General features: G+C 40.3%; 2 protein-coding genes, 1 non-coding gene and 1 pseudogene across 4 annotated transcripts; 3 read left to right on the top strand and 1 right to left on the bottom strand.

The window, feature by feature from the left end:
- Window positions 1–12,539, top strand: LOC143848076 (uncharacterized). Its single transcript, XM_077356874.1, has 2 exons — window positions 1–1,165; window positions 12,009–12,539. Exons 1-2 carry the CDS (start codon window positions 407–409, stop codon window positions 12,213–12,215), a joined length of 966 nt encoding a protein of 321 aa, XP_077212989.1. The 5' UTR covers window positions 1–406; the 3' UTR covers window positions 12,216–12,539.
- LOC143849208 (U2 spliceosomal RNA) lies at window positions 2,236–2,371 on the bottom strand (annotated as a pseudogene).
- Window positions 12,540–13,415: 876 nt separating the features above from the next.
- On the top strand, window positions 13,416–13,486 carry TRNAG-GCC (transfer RNA glycine (anticodon GCC)). Its single transcript has one exon. It is a non-coding gene; the product is annotated as a tRNA-Gly (tRNA).
- A 270-nt stretch (window positions 13,487–13,756) lies between these two features.
- On the top strand, window positions 13,757–18,023 carry LOC143849077 (uncharacterized). 2 transcript variants are annotated; one of them, XM_077358123.1, is made up of 3 exons: window positions 13,757–13,852; window positions 13,961–14,086; window positions 17,596–18,023. In XM_077358123.1, the coding sequence occupies exons 1-3, from the start codon at window positions 13,828–13,830 to the stop codon at window positions 17,847–17,849; spliced, it is 405 nt and encodes a 134-aa protein (XP_077214238.1). In that variant the 5' UTR covers window positions 13,757–13,827; the 3' UTR covers window positions 17,850–18,023. The 2 variants fall into 2 exon arrangements, with proteins under 2 accessions (XP_077214238.1, XP_077214237.1); XM_077358122.1 differs by lacking the exon at window positions 17,596–18,023 and having other exon boundaries at window positions 13,961–14,684.
- Window positions 18,024–19,753: the final 1,730 nt, after the last annotated feature.

Below are 19,753 nucleotides of genomic sequence, written 5' to 3'. Positions count from 1 at the left end.
ATATAGAGAAAAAAAATGTGACTCGCTCGCCTCAACTAGTCCCTCTTCAGTCTGCATCTGCAACTCCCGTCTTTTTTGACTCTTGCTCGTCAGAAGGAAAAACCAAAAAAAAGAAAAAACCCACAAAATAGAACAACAATATCTCCCACAAAATAGAACAACAATATCTCTCTCTCTCTCTTGACCGCCCAAAAATCCTCCCCACTCCAATTATCTCAATGCATGGCGACAGCCCAAATAATTCCCATCCGAAAGCGATCCCCAAACCCTAACCCTAGATATAACACTCCTCCCAATACCCTCTCCCTCCTCCTCCTCCCCCTTCTAACCCTAACCCAAAACCAATCCCTAAACCCTAACCCTACCACTAATACCACCCCTCCTCTTCAAACCCTAACCCTAATTCATGGCTGCTGACGCTTCCCCCAAATTCAGGGACCCTGAATTCCCCGAATTCCACCCCCTAGACCTAAAAATCTCTCACGATGGCCTTAAATTCTGGCAATTCATGATCGCCGGATCAATCGCAGGCCTCGTAGAACACACCGCCATGTTCCCCGTCGACACCCTCAAAACCCTAATGCAAGCCCGTCCTTGCGCCGCCCCCACTTTCACTCTCCGTCAAGCCCTCCGTTCCGTTCTAACCCACGAAGGCCCAATCGGTCTCTACCGAGGCATCACCGCCATGTCCCTCGGCGCGGGCCCCGCCCATGCCGTCTACTTCTCAGTCTATGAACTCTGTAAGGAATTCTTCTCAAACCCTAACCCTAATTCCAACAATTCGGCAGCCCACGCTGTTTCTGGTGTGTTTGCCACTGTTGCTAGTGATGCTGTTTTCACCCCAATGGATGTGGTGAAGCAGAGGCTTCAGCTTAGGAATAGTCCATATAGTGGTGTTGTTGATTGTGTGAAGAGGGTTTTTAGGGAAGAGGGTTTTAGGGCTTTTTATGCTTCTTATAGGACTACTGTTCTTATGAATGCCCCTTTTACTGCTGTTCATTTTTCTACTTATGAGGCGACTAAGAGGGCTTTGATGGGTTTTTCCCCGGAGAGTGCAAATGAGGAACGGTTAATTTTCCATGTCACTGCTGGGGCTGCAGCGGGTGCATTGGCGGCGGTTGTCACGACTCCGCTCGATGTTGTCAAGACCCAGTTGCAGTGCCAGGTAAGCTTCTTCTTCTTCTTCTTCAGTTGCTTGTCTTTTGTTAATTGTGTTGTGTTTTTAATCGGTGTACTTCTTGAGTGTTTGTTTATGGTTCACTGTTCATATATTGTATCTATGTGTTATTGATCAAAGAGTTAAAGAAGCAAAATCGTGTTTTGTTGCTCGCAAGGATAATTGTCTTCGTCGCATATTACCTTTCGGGTTACCTTGGGTTTTCAACGTTTTCCAAACTTCAGATTCATAGTTCTATTTCTTCAACAAATAACTCCTTTGGCTTGATCCCTTTTTGTTTATTGGCATTTTTGTTTTATTATTTCCTTTATGTCTTAGTGTTTCTTTTTAGTGTCCTTTTAGTTGAATTTGATGTCCTTCATATTGGCCTGTGAAGACCATGTGCGAGGTTGGAAAGGAGTATGTTCTTGTCTAGCTTTTTCTCCAGATTTTATTTCGTAGAAAGAAGCTTGAAGAGGAGCACAACAATTAACTATACAACGAACCCCGGATTCTATCTCTGACTTGCTCAAGTAGATGTGGTTTTGGTCCCACTGTGTCAATCAAGACCCCCTTTGATTCACCCGAGTCAATCAAAAAGTCATCCCGCCAATTATTGACTCCCCCAGTCGATTTGGTTTACCTTCCTCGAATTCTTGTTCAATTATGAGTTTTAAGCATTAGTCTAAAGTCTTGTCGAATTGGCTTAGGGTTCTATTTCTTTATTTCAATTTGGCATTCATGTTAAATCTTCTAGGGAGCTGGAAAGAAAAAAGGACGGAAACAAACTTGATCCCCTTTTTCACCAAGACCATTTTACCAAGCTAAGTAAATAAAAGGATGTAAAAAAGAGAGTAGCAATAAGAATGTAAAGGGACTTTGTTCTCACAGCTGCCACTCTTTGTAGTGTGTGTTCCTAGAAGCAGACAATGCCACCATGGTTATGATAAATGAGCATTTCAAGTTTACCAATTGTCAGTATATTATTTAATTTGCTCAGTTCTTTTGGCTAAATTTTAGAACCTGTATTTCATTTGGGACTTGTGTTATACCCTAATTTTTTATTTATTTTGTGATTATTGGGGTGCGCCAGGCCCATGCAGTAGTGCAAGGCATGGACGATGGATAAGGGCCCCCAATAGCAAGCTACTGGTGGTGGACCCTCCCCCACAAAAAATTAGATTAATATCATGTGTTATACCGTAATTTAGTTATTCATATTACTCAAAGAATATCTGAATTGCGGTATTTTAATTCCTAAATATTTTTAAACAGTAATTTTAACTTTATTTAAAAAAGGCGAAAGAACCATTCAAAAAAAAAGGAAAAAGGTGAATCATACTGAATCAATTCTTAATCTTTTTGAGAGCCTGCTATAATTTTTATTGAATTGATCTATCGTTATGTTTTTAATCTTTTTGAGAATTATACTATATCAGTATGCGTTACTTGAAATAATAAGTTCATAGTTACTAAAATATAGTAAGTATTTGTCTTGGATTAGTGATATGTGGGCCCTATATGATGTGGACAACCCCCACATTAGTTCAATAACCATGATAAAAATACTAATAAATCACAAATAAAAATAGAAATAACTTAAACTGATTGAGGCCAAATGAAATGAAAATAAAGGTCCACTCTCAAGTGGGCTGGATCACATCAATTCCCGTGTGGGAAGGAGTCAACTCCGTCAATTGATCAAGGCCAAATGAAATGAAAATAAAGGTCCACTCTCTAGTGGGCTGGATCACATCAATTGCCCTGTGAGATGAACTCAACTCCATTGAGTAGAAGTCTGGCACGTGCTGAAACATGGTCCCGCGGGGTCGTGGAATATGTTCTGCATCAACCACAAACATGATCGTCCTCTCCAACGAACTAAACATATCCCAATGAAATCGTCAGCGGGTCTCCGTCGTCGAAGCGTTGGTGATGTAAACCGTAGAAGGTGTGATGTAGATTGTAGGCCCAATAAGGGGCATATTTGCCCATTAGGACTTTTTACAGATTTATTTCCATGTTATTTAGTTTTTGGGATTTTTATTTTCAGTTTTAGGGATTTTATTTTCCATGTTATTTAGAGTTAGCGACTTTCATTTATTTCCATGGAATTTTATTCCAATTGCCTATATATAGGCCTCATTTATTAGAGATTACTAGTTTTTTATGATTAAAGATAGATTGATTTCTCTCCTCTACAGATTTATTCTTCTTCCTCCTTCCCCTCTTACTACTCTATTCTTCGTCTTCCCTTCTTCCTCTCTTCTTCTCTTCATTCTTTTGTTTCTCTTGCCTGGCCTACATCACGGTGTCAAAACAATGAGAAAAGGCTTCGACGGATCTCCAAATTGTGCAAGATGAGTGGCTCCAATCACAAACCGATCATGTCAAGGTAATGTTGCCACTAAAATCCCCATGTTGAAGGAATGGTCTCTTCGGAGCTCATCAACAATCACCTTGGACTTCTCATGGCACACTTGCTATCACTCGACTTATTATATCATCCTCATGTTATGAACGAGGTCCTCGGCTTCAACACTTCATCGACTAGGGTAGTAGGAAAGGATGCGGGACTAGTTTGTGGATAATTGAGGGGTCAACGATGGCCTCAAAGGGGGTACATCCTGTGAAACGCTAAGGGGACTATCTTCAGCAAAATACGCTTTGAGTAGAATTAAATCCCATTGATGAAGTCCTTTGCTGGCTAAGCACGACGACAAATCCCCAAGATTTTGATTAATCACTTCTGGCTGTCCATCCGCTCGGGTGTAGCATGTGCCGTCAAATCGAAATACATCCCCTATTTGTTTTTTAATGGTAACGAGATTTCATTAATGCAACCCCTATTTTGCTCCATAAAATTCTAGAGAAATGAGACAACATTAGAGAACCTAGCTATACAAATCGATTTGAAATCTTTCTGTACGCTCCATTGAAGCAAGAGTGTGGAAAATCCAGCGCCCCCCCCCCCCCCCCCCCCGACAGTGTGCATGTTCTCTTTGGCGGCTTTTAGAGGTCGGATTCAGACGATAGAATTTTTGCGAAAAAGGGGGATGTGGCTCGTAGATCATTGCCCCATGTGTATTGAAGCTAGGGAATCGATTGGCCATATCTTCATTCATTGCAAAGTGACAAGATTGGTATGGAGTGGTATTTTATCCAAATTTGGTATTGCGTGGATTTTTCCGTCTAAACTAATTGATCTTTTGGAAGCGTGGGTGGCGGCTCCACCGAGAAAAAAAGGTATGGTGCTTTGGAACACTTGCCTTTTAGCATCCATTTGGGCTCTATGGAAAGAAAGGAATGCTAAAGTGTTCGAGGGTGTGGCAAAATCCCCCTACTTCCTGTTTGTCAAAGTTATTGCTCTGGTTATTGCATGGGTGAAAACCCTTCCCCTGTTAGATTCACATCAGCTTATGGTTTATTAGAGGGTTGGAAGGAGGCGTGCAATAGCATGGAGAGGTGGGATACAATTGTTCAAGATTGGGTTGCTCCTCCGGATGAATTGTTCAGGCTAAACTTCGATGGCTCTAGCATGTGTAATCCTGGGTCAGCTGGAATTGGGAGAGTCGTGAGAGATTCAAGTAATGAAGTCATTTGGGTGTACTTTGGACCGGTTGGGACGATGGATGCTAGTGAGGCGGAAGTTAGGGCAGCCCATCAAGGAATAAAATATTTAAATAGAGATTTCATGGATACGACGATCGTGAAAGGTGACTCATTGAATGTTACTCGTTGGTTGAGAGGTTCGGTTGTTCCGCCTTGGAGATTTGCTCATTTTTTGATGAGATCCAAGATAGGATAGGTGAATCTTCACATCTTTAACCACATAAGGAGGTCAGCTAATGGTGTGGTGAATAGCCTTGCTCGTCAAGGAATGGAGAGGTCGGGATTGTAGATGTTTGGCTTTCTCCCTCCGTGACTGTCTTTTTGTGTAGTTTTTCTTATTTTTGTATCTTCCATCATGTACCTTGGAGTCAACCATCTCGGTCTTCTCTTTCTTCTTTGAATGCCATTTCAACTGTTAAAAAAATCGATATGAAATGGGTCACATTGGAAAACGGAAAACCTATCAATCACAACAAAGATGGGCTCAAATTTCCTCGCTGTCCCGACTATTGGGGAAACATGACAGTGTTGGGAGTTTGACTGTGAATGGACCGAGTCACCTTGCACTGGGTCACACAAATTGTTCCCATATGATCCCCATCCAGTAAGGTGCCATCGTGCTTGCCTCCATGAGGTTGCTTATTCATCTCCTCATGCGGAGCACTTTCATCTTGTTGACCATTTTCTCCTTCAAGGTCACTTCTATCATCATCATGTACTGGTTGTGTTAAATTAGTCCAAGGATTGAATGTACTACATGGACAATCTGATGACTTGTGACCCAGTTCACCACATGTGAAATATTTGAAGGTGGTATCTTCTATCTTGTGGTTTGGGTCCTAAAGGTCTACGTCCCGTACTCCTCTCACCTACAGGTGGTCTCGTGGTCGTACTCTTAGGAGGTAGAGCGGGGCTCGTTCGACTAGCCACGAGGCCTTTGTTGGTTTAGGTAGACGAGACTTTGTCAGTGTCCTAGTGTCCTTTCACCTCGCCTTGCCTTGCCTTGCATTGCCCAGGCTGATAGGCTAGGCTATGCATGTATTCGGTATTCCTAGGAGTCATGGCATCCCTGAGAGCCTTAAGCCTAAGATGTTTGCCAGTTTCCGTTATCATGTCTGAGTGTTGATCCAATGTAGCCTGAGTGTTTCGTTACGATGCCCCTCGAGGCTGGACCCGATCTTGGCTCCGGTAGCTATGGTTGAAAGTGGATAATTCGACATAAGGTAGATAGACCCTTTTTCTCACTTTTGAAGATCCATCTATTCATTTCTTTCCAAATCGTCTAGCAAACCGTTAAAGGAGCCCAAGACCACAACATCCTTTCTCTCAGAGGCCAAGTAGTGAAAACCCAGCTCTCAAATAGATATGCAATGTTATTAGGAAAAACCTAGGAGATATCAAACAAATTTAGGACGAACGCAGATACTACTAACTAAATTGCATTGGACATAAATGTGATCAGCTGATTTCTTCGCCTAGAGGCGAAGAGCATAGTGACCCACAACGAGAACACTTTGAATCCTCAATTGGTCGGCTGTCAAAATTTTGTTAAGGGCGGCCATCTAGCTGAAAGCGCACAGTCTGGGAGGGGCAGGAATCTCTAAATTCTTGCAACTGACACGGAAGGCAAAGCTCACTGAAGGTGGAGATAGAAAGAACAAACCGAGAAGTCCACGTCCCTTCCCTGGATCCAGAACCTCTCATTCATCTTGCCGTATCGATGTAAATCAAATCCAGTCTCCATCAAGCTGAAACTCCATCTATTTATTTGTCAAATAAGGGTGTGTTTGGGAACGCTTCTCATTCTTGGCGGAAAATCCGGGTAGAAATGGATTGATGAGAATCTGTGGAGTGACTCTGAGTCGCTCCGTAGAATCTCATCTTTTACTCGCACAAAAAGTTAAAATAGCGGAATCGGGTTTTGTGGGTCGTGGCTTCCGAACGAGATTTTCTTTCATTTCTCGCTTTTCTCGTTTCGACGCCTACAACATAGATAAAACCCATTTTATGATAATTGCCGAACACGCCCTAAGGGTGTCTTCAGTAACCATTATGATAATCACGTTTCCCTCTTTTTTAGGTGCGGAGAATGGAAAAAAGACGAGAATTCTTGAAGTCTTGTGCAGCACATCCGGTCCACTAAAGTCCGTGTCAAAAATTTCTCGCTTTTACACGATTTACGTCCCTAAAAAGATGGGATTCTGTGGAGCGATTCGGAGTCGCTTCCCATATCTCATCAATCCGTTTCTACCTGTTAATTTGGGAAAGAATGAGAAGCTTTGCCGAACACACCCTAAGTTTCTTTGGAGCTCACTCTTCTAATTATCCTCACAAAGAATTCTTTAACACTGAGGTCTCTTCTAGAAGAAATAACAAATAAATTAGGGAAGATCATTCTTAGATGCATCTCACTGCGCCAAGGGTCATGCAAGAATTGCAGCCAAACTCCTTTGGAAACTCTATATTGGATTAGTTGCTAAAACACAACTTTAGTTTCAAAAAATTTCCTCCAATTAGTTTCCCCTCCTTTGTACTTGTAAGAGTCAAGGGAGTTCCAATCACCAAAGCTTACCTCGTATTTCGCTTTTATCATTTTGTGCCACAGAGAATTTCTTTCCTCCCCAAATCTCCATAACATTTTCGTAAGGGAACATTATTCATGATTTTGAGGCGGCATGAACTGATGCCCCTAGCATTCTTTGGTTTGGAAACATCTTCCCACTTTACAAGATGAAATTTCCTCTTTCGAATTGATCCACAAGAAGTTGCATTGAAACTGTTTTATTGGGAGGATTACCCCAACTAGGTAGCAGAATAGAGATAAGTTATAAATAGGGAGGTTGAAGAGGACTGACTTGATGAGAGTTATTCTGCCTCCAAGGGACAGGAGACCTCTATTCTATGAGGATAATCTTTCTTCCACTTTTCCTATAATTGGATCTCAATGCCTTTTCTTTGGCCTCCCACTGCAAAGAGGAAGGCCTAAATACCTACAAAGAACATGGTTATTGGAATGGAATATTTAACTTAAAAAAAAAATACCTACAAAGAAGTTTGTTCACTTCACACCCAAGCACCGATGCAAAATGAATATAATTCTTCCTCATTTAAGTTCACCCACATCAACAATGACTTCCTGAAGTTAGTGACTTGGTTCTTTGGCCATAACTACCTTGTAATATCGAAGAACAACTTAAGTTCTTGATTTTATCTATCTCTGAACAGCCAAAAATCAGGGTATCATCAGCATATTGGAGATGTGAGATCTCTATCTCTGGTCTTCCTAGTTTGAAGCCCTCTATTAAACTGGTTCTCCTACTCCTGTCCGACATTCTAAGAATCAGCCACCAGGGTGAACAGGGAAGGGGATAAAGGGGCCCTGACAAAGAGCCCTCGAAGACGCAAAAAATCCATGAGAGTCGTTAATCAAAATGGCAAACCATGCTGGTGATGTATCTCTCCTGATCAATTCACGCCATCTTGTGTCAAAACACATTCTTCTTATCACATAATCTACACTGCCTCATTCCGATCAATTCACGCCATCTTGTGTCAAAACACATTCTTCTTATCACATAATCTACACTGCCTCATTCCACTCTGTCGCAAGCCTTTTCCATGTCTAGCTTACAAATAACAGATTCAACTGCCTCATTTGCAATCAGAACACTGTCCATAATTCGTCTCCCCTAGATGAATGTGCTTGGTTCTCTAAAACTGCATTTCTCAAGGTCCTCTTCAGATGATGGGCTAATACCTTGGCTAGCACCTTGTAAACACAGTCAAGGAGGCTAATGGGACGGAAATCAATGATATGAACTTCCCCATCCTTTAGGAGTTAAAGCTATGAAAGTGGCTCTTGTGCTCTTGTTCAGCTCTAATCTGTTGTAGAAAGCCTTGAAGAAAAGAATCAGATCATCTTTCACTATGCTTCAACAATGTTGGAGGAAGGCAACCCAGAAGCGCCTTCTGGACCTGGGGCTTTATCCCCTTTCAAGTAAAAAGGGTCTGCCTAGATTTCTTCTTTGCTAAATATGCCTCCAGACCATCACGATTACCCTGTTCCATCTGATCAAAGTCAATCCCGTTCGGGACAGGTTGGCAGGAGCCTTCTGATCGGTATAACTCTTTATAGAAACAAATCATCTCTTTGATTATTGCTTCCTTATTGTCACAAACGAGATCTCTTATGAGCAGCGAATTAATTCTATTTTATCTTCTAGCGTTGGCAATCCGGTGAATATAAGCTGTATTCTTGCCCCCCTCTTTCAGCCATCCCACTCTTGATCTTTGCTTCCAAAACAACTCTTTTTGAACACGCTGGCAGGATCCTTCTGATCTAATAACTCTTTATAGAAACAAATCATCTCTTTGATTATCGCTTCCTTATTGTCACAAACGAGATCTCTTATGAGCAGGGAATTAATTCTATTTCATCTTCTAGCGCTGGCAATCCGGTGAATATAAGCTGTATTCTTGTCCTCCCTCTTTCAACCACCCTCCTCTTGATCTTTGCTTCCAAAACAACTCTTTCTGAAGAACCACCCTTTTGTATTTTTTCAAAAAAAAAATAAAAAATAAATTTCTACCTTCTTCCTCTGAGAAAGGGGGTAGAATCACCATTTTTGTCAAGATCCATCAAAGCCATGCAGAGCGCTTCTTTCTTCTTGCTAGCCATACTTCTTCCCTCTCTTACCACCTCATGAGTTTATTTTTAACATGTCGCAACTTCTCACCAATCTAACATCCATCGGACAGTGTGAAAGTTCCTTCCTCTACCACTGTTCCTACTGCCTTGTCAATCTGGGATCTTCTAACTGTGCAATCTCTGAGCCAAATGGAACTGGACCCAGAGTTTTGCTCTAGAATCTAGCAAAATCGGGTAGCGGTCTAAAATAGGTTTAGGAAGAACCGATTGCAAGAGCTTGAAAAAGTTTAATTCCAGTAGGAAGTAGGGGCAAAGCAGGAATCGATTCAATCTGTTTTTACTCTGGTTCTTGGCCCAAGTAGAGCTAGACCTTGAAAGTGGCAGGTCCACTATCTCATTTCTACTGACGAAATCCGAAAATTCCGTCATACTATATAATATTCCGGCACACCCCAGTCTAACTGCGATAAATCTAGTGACATTGAAATCTCCTCCGATACACCATGGATGTCCCCATTGCACTTTTGACTCCAATAATCAATTTTGCACTCAAAATCCAAAACAGACTGTGCCTCGGTAGAAGCCTTTAGATGAGCACCTTTCTTGCAATTCTGAATTTCCATCCGAAGCTGCATGAGAGGGCGTCAGATTGCCAGAGAGAAGGAAGCTTCAAGTCCTAACATGGGATAGTTTATGGAAGCTTAAGCCCTTGAGAATTGTCCCATATCAAAGCTGGTTGGCATGAAAATCTTGATTGTATGTCTTTTAGAATACTATTGTTGAAGGAGCGATTAGGATTGGAGATGGATAGGCTTCGAAGAATTTAAAATGGTGATTTTTGCTATGGATCAGGATAAAGCACCGGGACCGAACGACTTCACTATAGATTTTTACCAAGAGCTGTGGGAGAGTTTGAAAACCGTCATCGTAAAAATGCTCCAAGAATTCTATCAGAGGGCAAGCTTAATCAGAGCTTAAAGACCACTTTCATTTACCTTATCCCTAATATTGAGGGGGCCAAGGAGGTTAAGGATTTCAGCTGTATCAGTCTCATCAATAGCATCTATAAGATCATCGCCAAAGTCCTTGTGAATTACCTTCAAAGGATCATGGGATCAATCATCTAGCCTTTACAAGGAGGGAAGGAAGACAAATTCTTGAATGTGTTCTCATTGCTAATGATTTTTGGAATCATGGAAAAAGGATAGAACAACGGGGGTGATATACGAAATAGATATGGACAAGGCTTATGATCACACCGAGTGGGGATTTCTGGACTACATGATTGGAAAGATGGGCTTTAGGCAAGTATGGAGGAAGTGGACAAAGGAATATATCTCTAATCCCTCTTTCTATGTGACCATTGATGGTAGTCCTTGGCCTATGATATACAAAATGATTGTTAGAAGAAAGCTTTTGTATCTCTGGTTGCTGCATTACTCTCATCGAAGCTGCCCTATCCAATGTTTTTTTTTGAATGGTCTGCCCTATCCAATGTTAAGATTATGATAACAGTGGCAAAGAAGTTAGAAAAATTTCGAGAGCGACTTCCCATGGGAAGGTAAGGAAGCATGAAAAAAGATTGATGGCATAAGGTGTTTCTCCTAAAGAGGGAAGGGGGGTCTGGGTTTACAGTGGTTTTGGAGAGAGTTTTTTATAGGAACCTTGAGGATACTGAACTTGACTGTTATGTTAAATTTACTCTGCATGTTGGAAGATGTTTCATTTCTCAAGTTCAAATCGATCACAGCATTTGGGCCCCTGGCTCGAGTGGTGCCTTCTCGGCCAGATCCTTCTTCAACTTCTTGGGTAGGGCTACCCTTCCACGTCCTCTTTTCCTTGACATACGGTTTAGAGATCCTTCGATCCTTCTTGGGTCCAGGCCTTCTGCTGGACCGCTCTACTAAGCAAGATCAACATGCAGGAGACACTCAAAAAGCATATACCTCAGTCTCTAACGAAGACTAAAGGAATTATTCCAGTCTAATTGATCTTAAAATGACTAAATATTGGCAACTACTAATCTAACTATTAGACCCAATCATCATTGCCCATGCATTGATTGAACAAGACAAAAGATAATTTGTTCCCATTCAAAAAAAAGAAAGAAAGGATAATTTGTTCCTCGAGGCACATGCAGTTGAGTTGATCTAACCTCGATCACAACTTAGCCGCACAAATATTGAACTGTTTTTGTGGCTGATGTCAGCCCCATACACTTCTGTTTTTTAGTTAGCCCTTCCCAAAATGTGAAAAGCTGATATTAATGCGCAGAGTTTAGACCCAACTCCATGCAGTTGCCTAGCCACCCATACATGAGTGAGATATACACTCTGGGAACCTAGACGAAACACTCCTGACTACAAAGGTTATGAATTTTCTGCAATAATTGGATATCCGGACCTTACTGCCCCTACTTTATGGTCCAAATTCCAACAACAATTTTTTTTTGGGGGGGTTTAGAATAATCTTTCATGAAATTTTTCTTAAGGATTCATTTAGCCGACCCCAGCTAGTTTGGGACAAAGGCTTTGTTGAGTTGAGTTGGGTGTTTTAGAATAATCTTCATTTTGTCAATTGGCGGTGGTGCAGGGCGTCTGCGGATGTGACAGATATACTAGCAGCTCGACGGGGGATGTCATTCGAACCATTGTGAGTAAGAATGGGTACGCTGGCCTTATGAGGGGATGGCGGCCCAGAATGCTCTTCCATGCACCTGCTGCCGCAATCTGCTGGTCTACTTATGAAGCATCAAAAACCTTCTTCCAAGAACTCAATACCAGCAAAAAGCACCCCTGACACTGCAAAGGAAACCCATTTTTTTCTCTGTCGTTATGGGTTACTTGTTTGATCTTTGAGGTCAAATTACTTGCAGTGAAACTTCGGGCGGAATGGAAACCGTAAACTTCTCAGCTCGATGCGAGTAATGGATGGTACATGTATCGATCTGATGATTTATTTGTATCAATTGCTGTTTAAATTATCATAAAAATGTTAATGAGAATTCAGAGTTTGAAGCTCAGTAGTGAAAACTTATGGATCAATACAACTGCTTTTAATTGAGAAATCAAAGGAGAAATGTTTCTTCTTGGGAAAATAAAATTGGCACTGTTACTTTGAAAATGATTCTCCTCACTTCATTAAGCACTTCTCTGATTAGACTCTCGACAGCTTATACTGAAATTCTACAACAGCCAATTAGAAAAGTGATACTGAAGATAAGATTGTCACTATTAAATCAAGGGGGTGTGGATATCATTTTCGTTTGCTGCAATTTAGAGGGAAAGCTGTTTATGCTGAACCATCTTGGATGCATTTAAAAATACTTCCATGTGTGTGCGATCAAGTCATCAACCGTAAGGGAAGCATCCTTGTCTATTTTGGCTTGAGACATTTATAATCACTAGGCCACTTAAACAATGGAAACTGAAGAACTATTTGTCTACTGAAATTAGCCTAACTGAAATGAAGTAACAATACAGCATGGGTATAAATGCCGTTTGATCTTCAATCACTTCTCATTCTATACTTTCTTAGAGCTGGGGCAGGACATAATCACTTGGGTCGAGTCCATTTTCATGTGAGAATTCATAGGTTTTTTACCCTACTCGAATTAGGGATGTGGAGAAATGGGTAGAATGGGCCTGGTTTTGGGAATGCCATTCTGTTATAATTTGTTAGATTTGGAAGATTAGATTTGATGGGATTTGATACCGGGACCTTTAATTTAGGGAAATGTTATCAGCACTACAGTATTTTGATGAGGGCACTCCGCACTTTATTAAAAGTACCGTATGGCCTGCACCATAGGATGATCCAAACCGTCCATTAGATAGGCCACAGCCTAAATAGGTTGTGCCCCATCAACAATTTTAAAGCACACAGCAATGACAGGGATTATTAAAACGAGCTACAATCACATGTCCTCTATCTGCAGCATATCACTTTGATAACAGTAATATATTTTATATATAACTATAAACTGAACTCGTCAACAAAGCACCAGTGGTCTAGTGGTAGAATAGTACCCTGCCACGGTACAGACCCGGGTTCAATTCCCGGCTGGTGCAATCATTTTTATTTTATTTTAATGATCGTTAGATTTCAAATGTGGGACCACGTTGATAGATCGGATCAGCCCACTATCAATAAATAAAGAGATCATTCACTGTGGGGCCACTAGATGGACCCACTAGGTCTCCTCGTAATAGTCCATCAAATCAACAATCTAGATCTAAGACGATTAGATCAATGGTCTCGATCACCAAACAATCTGCCACGTGTACGGTCTCTCTCTCTCTCTCTCTCTCTCTCTCTCTCTCTCTCTCCTATAAAAACTCATTCCCCACATTCCCATTCATTTGCCTCCTCTTCCCGCTCTCAACTCTCTCTCTCTCAACAGAACCAAGAAATGTCTGAGAATCATTCCATCGAAGGTATTATATTTCTTTTCAAAATTCAAGTAAACAAAAAATTCTTCCTCACTTCAAAATCTACAAACCCTAAAAAATTCCCTCACATTTTTTTTCTTCTTTCTACTGCAGAGAATGCTGGAAGCGACTCCGATTCAAACTCTGTCGTTTTCGATGATTACCAACCCATCTCCGCATCCGAATCTGACGCCGACTCCGAAAAACAAGAAGACAATGGAGATCTGAGCCCCGATACCAGTGAGTTTTTCCCTTCTCTTCCTTTCCAAAACCCTAATTCTCAAAATTTCCCAAACGGATTTCACAATGCCGAGAACGGAATCTCGGCTTTAGATCTGAATGCCCACACCCAAAACAATGTTGTTGTTGTTGTTGATGATGATGATGAAGAGAGATTGAGGCAAGTGTCTGAATCGGCGATTTCTAGGGCTTTTCGAGAGGACGAAAGCCGTAGGAATGCTCCTCTGAGTATGGAGAATTCGTCGAGGATTATCGATGCTATGAGGGGAATCTCGTTTCCAGGGTTTCGTCCTGATTGGGCGGATCACGTGCCTGAGGATCTGTGGGTTGATCAGATTCGGAGATCGAGAGAACCCACATCTCAGAATTAAGAAAAGAAAACCCTAGAAATTGCTAGGGTTTTGTTATGTTTTAATTTGATGACATGCTGTTAATAACCCTAGAAATTACTAGGGCTTTGTTATGTTTTAAATTTCTATGTAGAGTGTATGGTTTGCTGCTATTCTGTTGTACTCTTATTTGCTAAGTGGGATTATTTCTCAAGCTTATAGTGGGATTCTAATAAAATAAAGGGTGGTTGCTTTGTTTTTTTGGATTATGAAGGTCTCATTTGTTTTGTTGGGTATGGATGAAAATATGTTGAAGTTATCATTTTACTTATGCACTTATTGATAAAATTGCATGTGTTAACATGATGGTTAGTTACTTCAGTAGTTGGTACATTAGAAGAGTTACAAAACTGCTTTATATCCTCAGTCCAAAGTAATTGTTAAAGTATAAAAGATAAATAACGCCTTTCTCCAACAGCTTAAGCTTTTGGAGAAGTTGGTAAGTTAACAGTAATGAAACAATGATACCTAATCATTGTCATTGTTAGTAAACTGGAGAATGGGACCCATCCCAGTTTGCGGATGATGTTATTGTATTTGCAGAAATTGGAGCTCAGAATGATAAAGTCAATGCACCTGCAGCCCACAGTGATGATGCTCGGAATTCTCGCCTTCGTAGACATGATAGGACACCAACCGCTTTCTGTAGGAAAAGGAGTAAGAGTTCGGAGTTTAGTGAATATTGGAAGTTCATCATACAAACCTCGAGAGCTGAGAGTGCCTTCTACAATGCTGCATCTTAAACCATATTTGCAGTGTTTAAAAATGCAAATTTGACGCGGAACGTGGCCAAGAAAAATCCTTGTCGACTCGGTTTGGACGTGTCCAAGAACGCGGTTGACGCTGTCATAACTCGGGAGAGTCAAAGGTTTTTATTGACTCTGTAGGGCAAAACGCGGAATGTGGATGTGGTGCAACGCGGAACGCGGCCGAGGTAAAAAGGAGTCGACTCGGGCGAGTTCCTTGCCGAGTCAAGGAGTTTTTAAACACTGAAATTTGGGACCTCGACTGTAAGGCCGGATCCTAACTCTATTTCCAAGTGCATGGACATTCTGAATGTCAATGAAGGATTGGGTCAACAAGAGTGGATGAAGGGGGTGACAATGTTTCAAGAACCAGGGTGGAGGACAGTTTTCATGTTTGCCCCACCTGAGAAGAGGATGGTGTTGCTACAACGTCCTTGATATCTGGACTTTTTTTCATGCCAGATTAGGAACTTTGTTTTTATGATGTGGGATTGTTAAATCCTAGTGGACCCTGTTTGTTGGGCTAAAGTGACTAGATTGTGACTGGGGAAGTGTGTCCCTTTAGACTTGATTGTGACTGTTATTTTGTGACTGATTTATTTATTTATTTGAGAAACTTGTGACTGTTTTTAATTCTGACTGTCATGACTATTAAACTGGAAATATGGCATGCTTAAACAATTTCCATGGATTCCAAGGTTGCTTTGTTATGAAGAAAGAACACTTTGACTTATGGTTGGAACTCATAACACACCAACCGTATTAGCTTCATTTATTTGAAAATCTATTATAAGAGAGTTGGCACTGGCACAAGAAATGGATAACTTTTATACTCTACTATAGGAACCACCTTGCTGGTGTGTCAAACTAATCGATCACAGGGATCTTGAATCATCTCATTGTAAGGTGTTGTGGGCAAACCAAATCTTGCGATATTTTTTTATTGGGAAATGATAAATGCGCCCCTTTTCATTACTTGGGACACCCAGCTACAATGTATCTATGACTGAAAAGGTGCTGATGTACTTCACATTTGAAGGAATGAAGTGACCTGATTGCCACGTACAATGCAGTTGGGTGTCCCAAGTGATCAAAAGGGGCGCATTTATCATTTCCCTTTTTTTATTTCTTGTTTAGTTTTAAATTCAAGGAACCGATCATTGTTTGATTCTACGCTATTTATATATGGATTTTCCAATCTAACTGGTTTGATGTTTTAAATTAGGAACCATCATTCATCTTTTCATTCCAAATTTAGAATGCAATGTATGAAAGATGTTTTTGTGTGCCTCTCTTATGACTTCTTTGGTTCCCCTTATTCCTCGATGTAAACACCCCATTATACTATTTGATCATTCTATGGCCAAATATAAAAATAATAGACTGGGGAAGGAACCCTTGCGCAACTTTAACAGGGATGTGCATTCGTCTATTGCACCGATACATTCTAAGATTGTATCGGTGCAATAGACGAACACACATCCCTGTTAAAGTTGCGCCTGAGTATGAACCCAAGTTTCGGGGTTGTAAGCAATGGCCATCCCAAAGCGTGTTGGCGGTATGTGACTTTGGTTTAAATTTCATTTAGAATGAATGTTCTTTTGGGAAAATGTAGAATGTCCTAGCTAGATGGAAGGAATCGGCATCCGACTCTAGGATATTAAGAGATGCAATAACAAAGGGGGGATGAGATTTCTTGTCCTCCGGGTATATTATCCATCACTGATAATTTAATATTTGTTCCCCAAAAAGGGTACTCATTTGCATATAATTTATTTTTATAGGAAAATATTATCTCGCCGATGTTGGGTACCTCTTTACTTCCACATTTTATCACCCCATACAAGATACCACATTAATGAAATTAGGGGTCGCACAGACTCCGAATGTGTTGTTTAATCGTATGGATTCACCATTCTAGAATGTAATCGAGCATGCCTTAGGTGTACTAAAGAAGTGTTTTACCATAATTAATGAAGAACCTATGTATTCATTCGAGAAGTCATTCGAGAAGCAGATTGATATTCTGCTAGTTTGTTGTTGCATCCACTATCATATAAGGGTGATGCCAAATGATTCAATGGTAGATGATATTGACTGGGAGTTATTATCAGAAATCGTACAAGTCAATGGCCCGTTAGTAGTGTTAAGATATTTGACAACACCGTCAACATTAGGATATCTGATTGTAATATATGTAATATTTACATTATGTTTGTTATGTACGTTAGGATGTCTATGTTTATAATTATCTATGGTATATTTGGAGGATAATGTATTTGAAGTTCACATGGTATACTAGGATGTTTATGTTGATTTATGCTTACTTTTTGTTGATTATGCGTAATGTAAACGATATGAATTTTTGCTTCAGTCAGGATGATAGATGCAATGGAAAAGGTTGCTAATGGTATCAATAAGATGGCAACTGCCATTGAAAGCCTTTCAAATCACATTCCAATTGCAGAGCTGAGAGCAGCTGTTAAGGAAGTTGATGGCTATGAGCCAGAGTTGCTTATGAGGGTTCTTGAGTACTTAAACCGTCATACTAAAGAAGCTCAATTGTTTATGTTCTATGAGGTTGAGGAAAGAAAGATATACATCAACCGGAAGATGGCGCGATTTTAAATAGTTTATTTATTGTGAAGTTGGTATTGGATATTAAAAAAAAACTGTTATATACATTTGATTACTTGACTTTGACTACCTACTGCTTTCGAATTTTATTAATCTCTGTCATATACATTTGATTGCTTTTATTTTGGTCGCCTACTTCTTTTGAATATGATTAACCTTTGTTTCTACGGTGCTAGCAATTTATGCCAACAAATCTTGCTACAAATGCTTGTGATTTATTGTCTTCTTTAATCAGATTACTCAGATATGTGAAATAATATAAATTATGATAGTAATTAAAATCAATAATAATATAAATTATGATAGTAATTAAAATGAATTTTATCTGTACTACATGTCATCTAATATTTATGGTGAATTAAAATATTATGTTGTCTTCATAGGAAGACGATAAGGGATATTTCATTCTTAGCTAGATTGTTAAGTTCAAGTCAATAGATATGGACATATGGTGAATCTCTGTACTCTGCGTATAAAGCAATGAGGGGGTAGAAGAACAACTTTGGTGGTTGTGGCTTGTTGGCATATATTTTATCCATCTTGTTTGTGCAAGATCTTGGATTTTTCCATTTATTCGCCGGTGGGTTTTGGCCGCAACAATTAGTATCATGGGTTTCGCACACTAGGTGTTTGTGAAATTGCTTGAAAAAGGCAAAGTTTGAGAAAACGACTAGCCACACATTTAAGGTGGACCTTTTTGGTGAGAAGACGGAAGGATCCGATTGTTGATAGTGGGAACTAAAGAAATGTAGCGGATATGCTCGCTAAGGTGGTTCAAGGAGAGAAGTTGGATTGGTATTTATCTTCTCTTGGCTTCAAGAAGGCTCGACATGTCTCACTATATATAGGGTTTGTATATGAGAGGGTTTTGATGAAGAAGGGAAAATGTAGGGAGGAGAGGAGAAAAAGCTAGGGCAAGACAAGAGGGTTTTCTCTTGGGGGCCCTAGGAGGGCTTTTGTTGTGAAGCAGGGTTCTTCCACTCAAGGTTGAAGAGAAAGCTTAAAAGAAAAATGGGGTTTCTCTTGGGCTCTAGGAGGGATTTTGTGGTGAAGCAAAAGCAAGGTTTTTCTACTCAAGGTTGAGGAGAAAGTTTAGGGCAAAAAGAGGGTTCTTCTTCTTCCGTTGTTCTTCTCCATAGATTTTCTTCTTTGCAAGACAAGCATTGTATTGAAGGGTTTTCAAAGGGGTTTTCCTCATACTCGGTGTAGAGATTTGATGGTTGCTTTGTGGTTGTATAGAAGGTTGGAGAGAAGGGTTTTATCTATGGATTTTACCAGTGGACGTGGAGATAACATTGTACTATTTTGGTTCTAAATAGTGGATTGAGTGTTGCCTTGTCCGTGGAGTAGCCCATTGTAGTGAATCACATATATTCTTGTTTTCTTGTAGTTGCTTGTGATTTGCTCCCTTCGGTAGTTGTGGCTTGTTGGCATGTATTTTCTCCACCTTGTTTGTGCAAAATCTTGGATTTTTTCCGTGTATTTGCCAGTGGTAGATTGGCGGGTGTTATTGGAAGTGGGTTTTTGGCCGCAACAGGCTTGGCAATAGATTCTAGAGTACTACAAGCAACATTGGATTCTGTGTTCCAGGTCCCTAAAGGTATTTTTTTTAAAACAAGATATTTATTTTGTGTATGCTTTTTTGTTATATCGCAGCTGATATCTTTTTCATTACCAATAAGGTTAATATTACTCGGTTGATGTCAGTTATATGAATTTACAAAGATTCATTTCTCCGCATCGAGGTGTACACTATCAGCTTTTTTTTCCCCCACGGACACAAAGCTCATCAAAATGTAAAATAGTTGCTCAATCTCCAGTCTCCACCATTCTTCCCTGCATAGTGTAGTTGAAAACACTTTTATCATGTTGAAGAAATGCTCCAACATGCTATT

This window comes from Tasmannia lanceolata, unplaced genomic scaffold (assembly GCF_043159265.1).
Source record: "Tasmannia lanceolata isolate RefF3 unplaced genomic scaffold, GAP_Taslan_0.1 ptg000016l, whole genome shotgun sequence".
Taxonomy (NCBI): domain Eukaryota; kingdom Viridiplantae; phylum Streptophyta; class Magnoliopsida; order Canellales; family Winteraceae; genus Tasmannia; species Tasmannia lanceolata.
Note: the sequence above shows the minus strand (reverse complement) of the source record. Positions and strands in the feature narration are given on the sequence as shown.

What these genes read in the sequence shown, in the direction of transcription:
- LOC143848076 (XM_077356874.1), top strand. Translation starts at nt 407, where the DNA reads ATGGCTGCTGACGCTTCCCCCAAATTCAGGGACCCTGAATTCCCCGAA. An exon ending in AGACCCAGTTGCAGTGCCAG is followed by an intron (nt 1,166 to 12,008) that starts GTAAGCTTCTTC and finishes GCGGTGGTGCAG; the next exon opens with GGCGTCTGCGGATGTGACAG.
- LOC143849077 (XM_077358122.1), top strand. Translation starts at nt 13,828, where the DNA reads ATGTCTGAGAATCATTCCATCGAAG. An exon ending in TGAGAATCATTCCATCGAAG is followed by an intron (nt 13,853 to 13,960) that starts GTATTATATTTC and finishes TTTCTACTGCAG; the next exon opens with AGAATGCTGGAAGCGACTCC.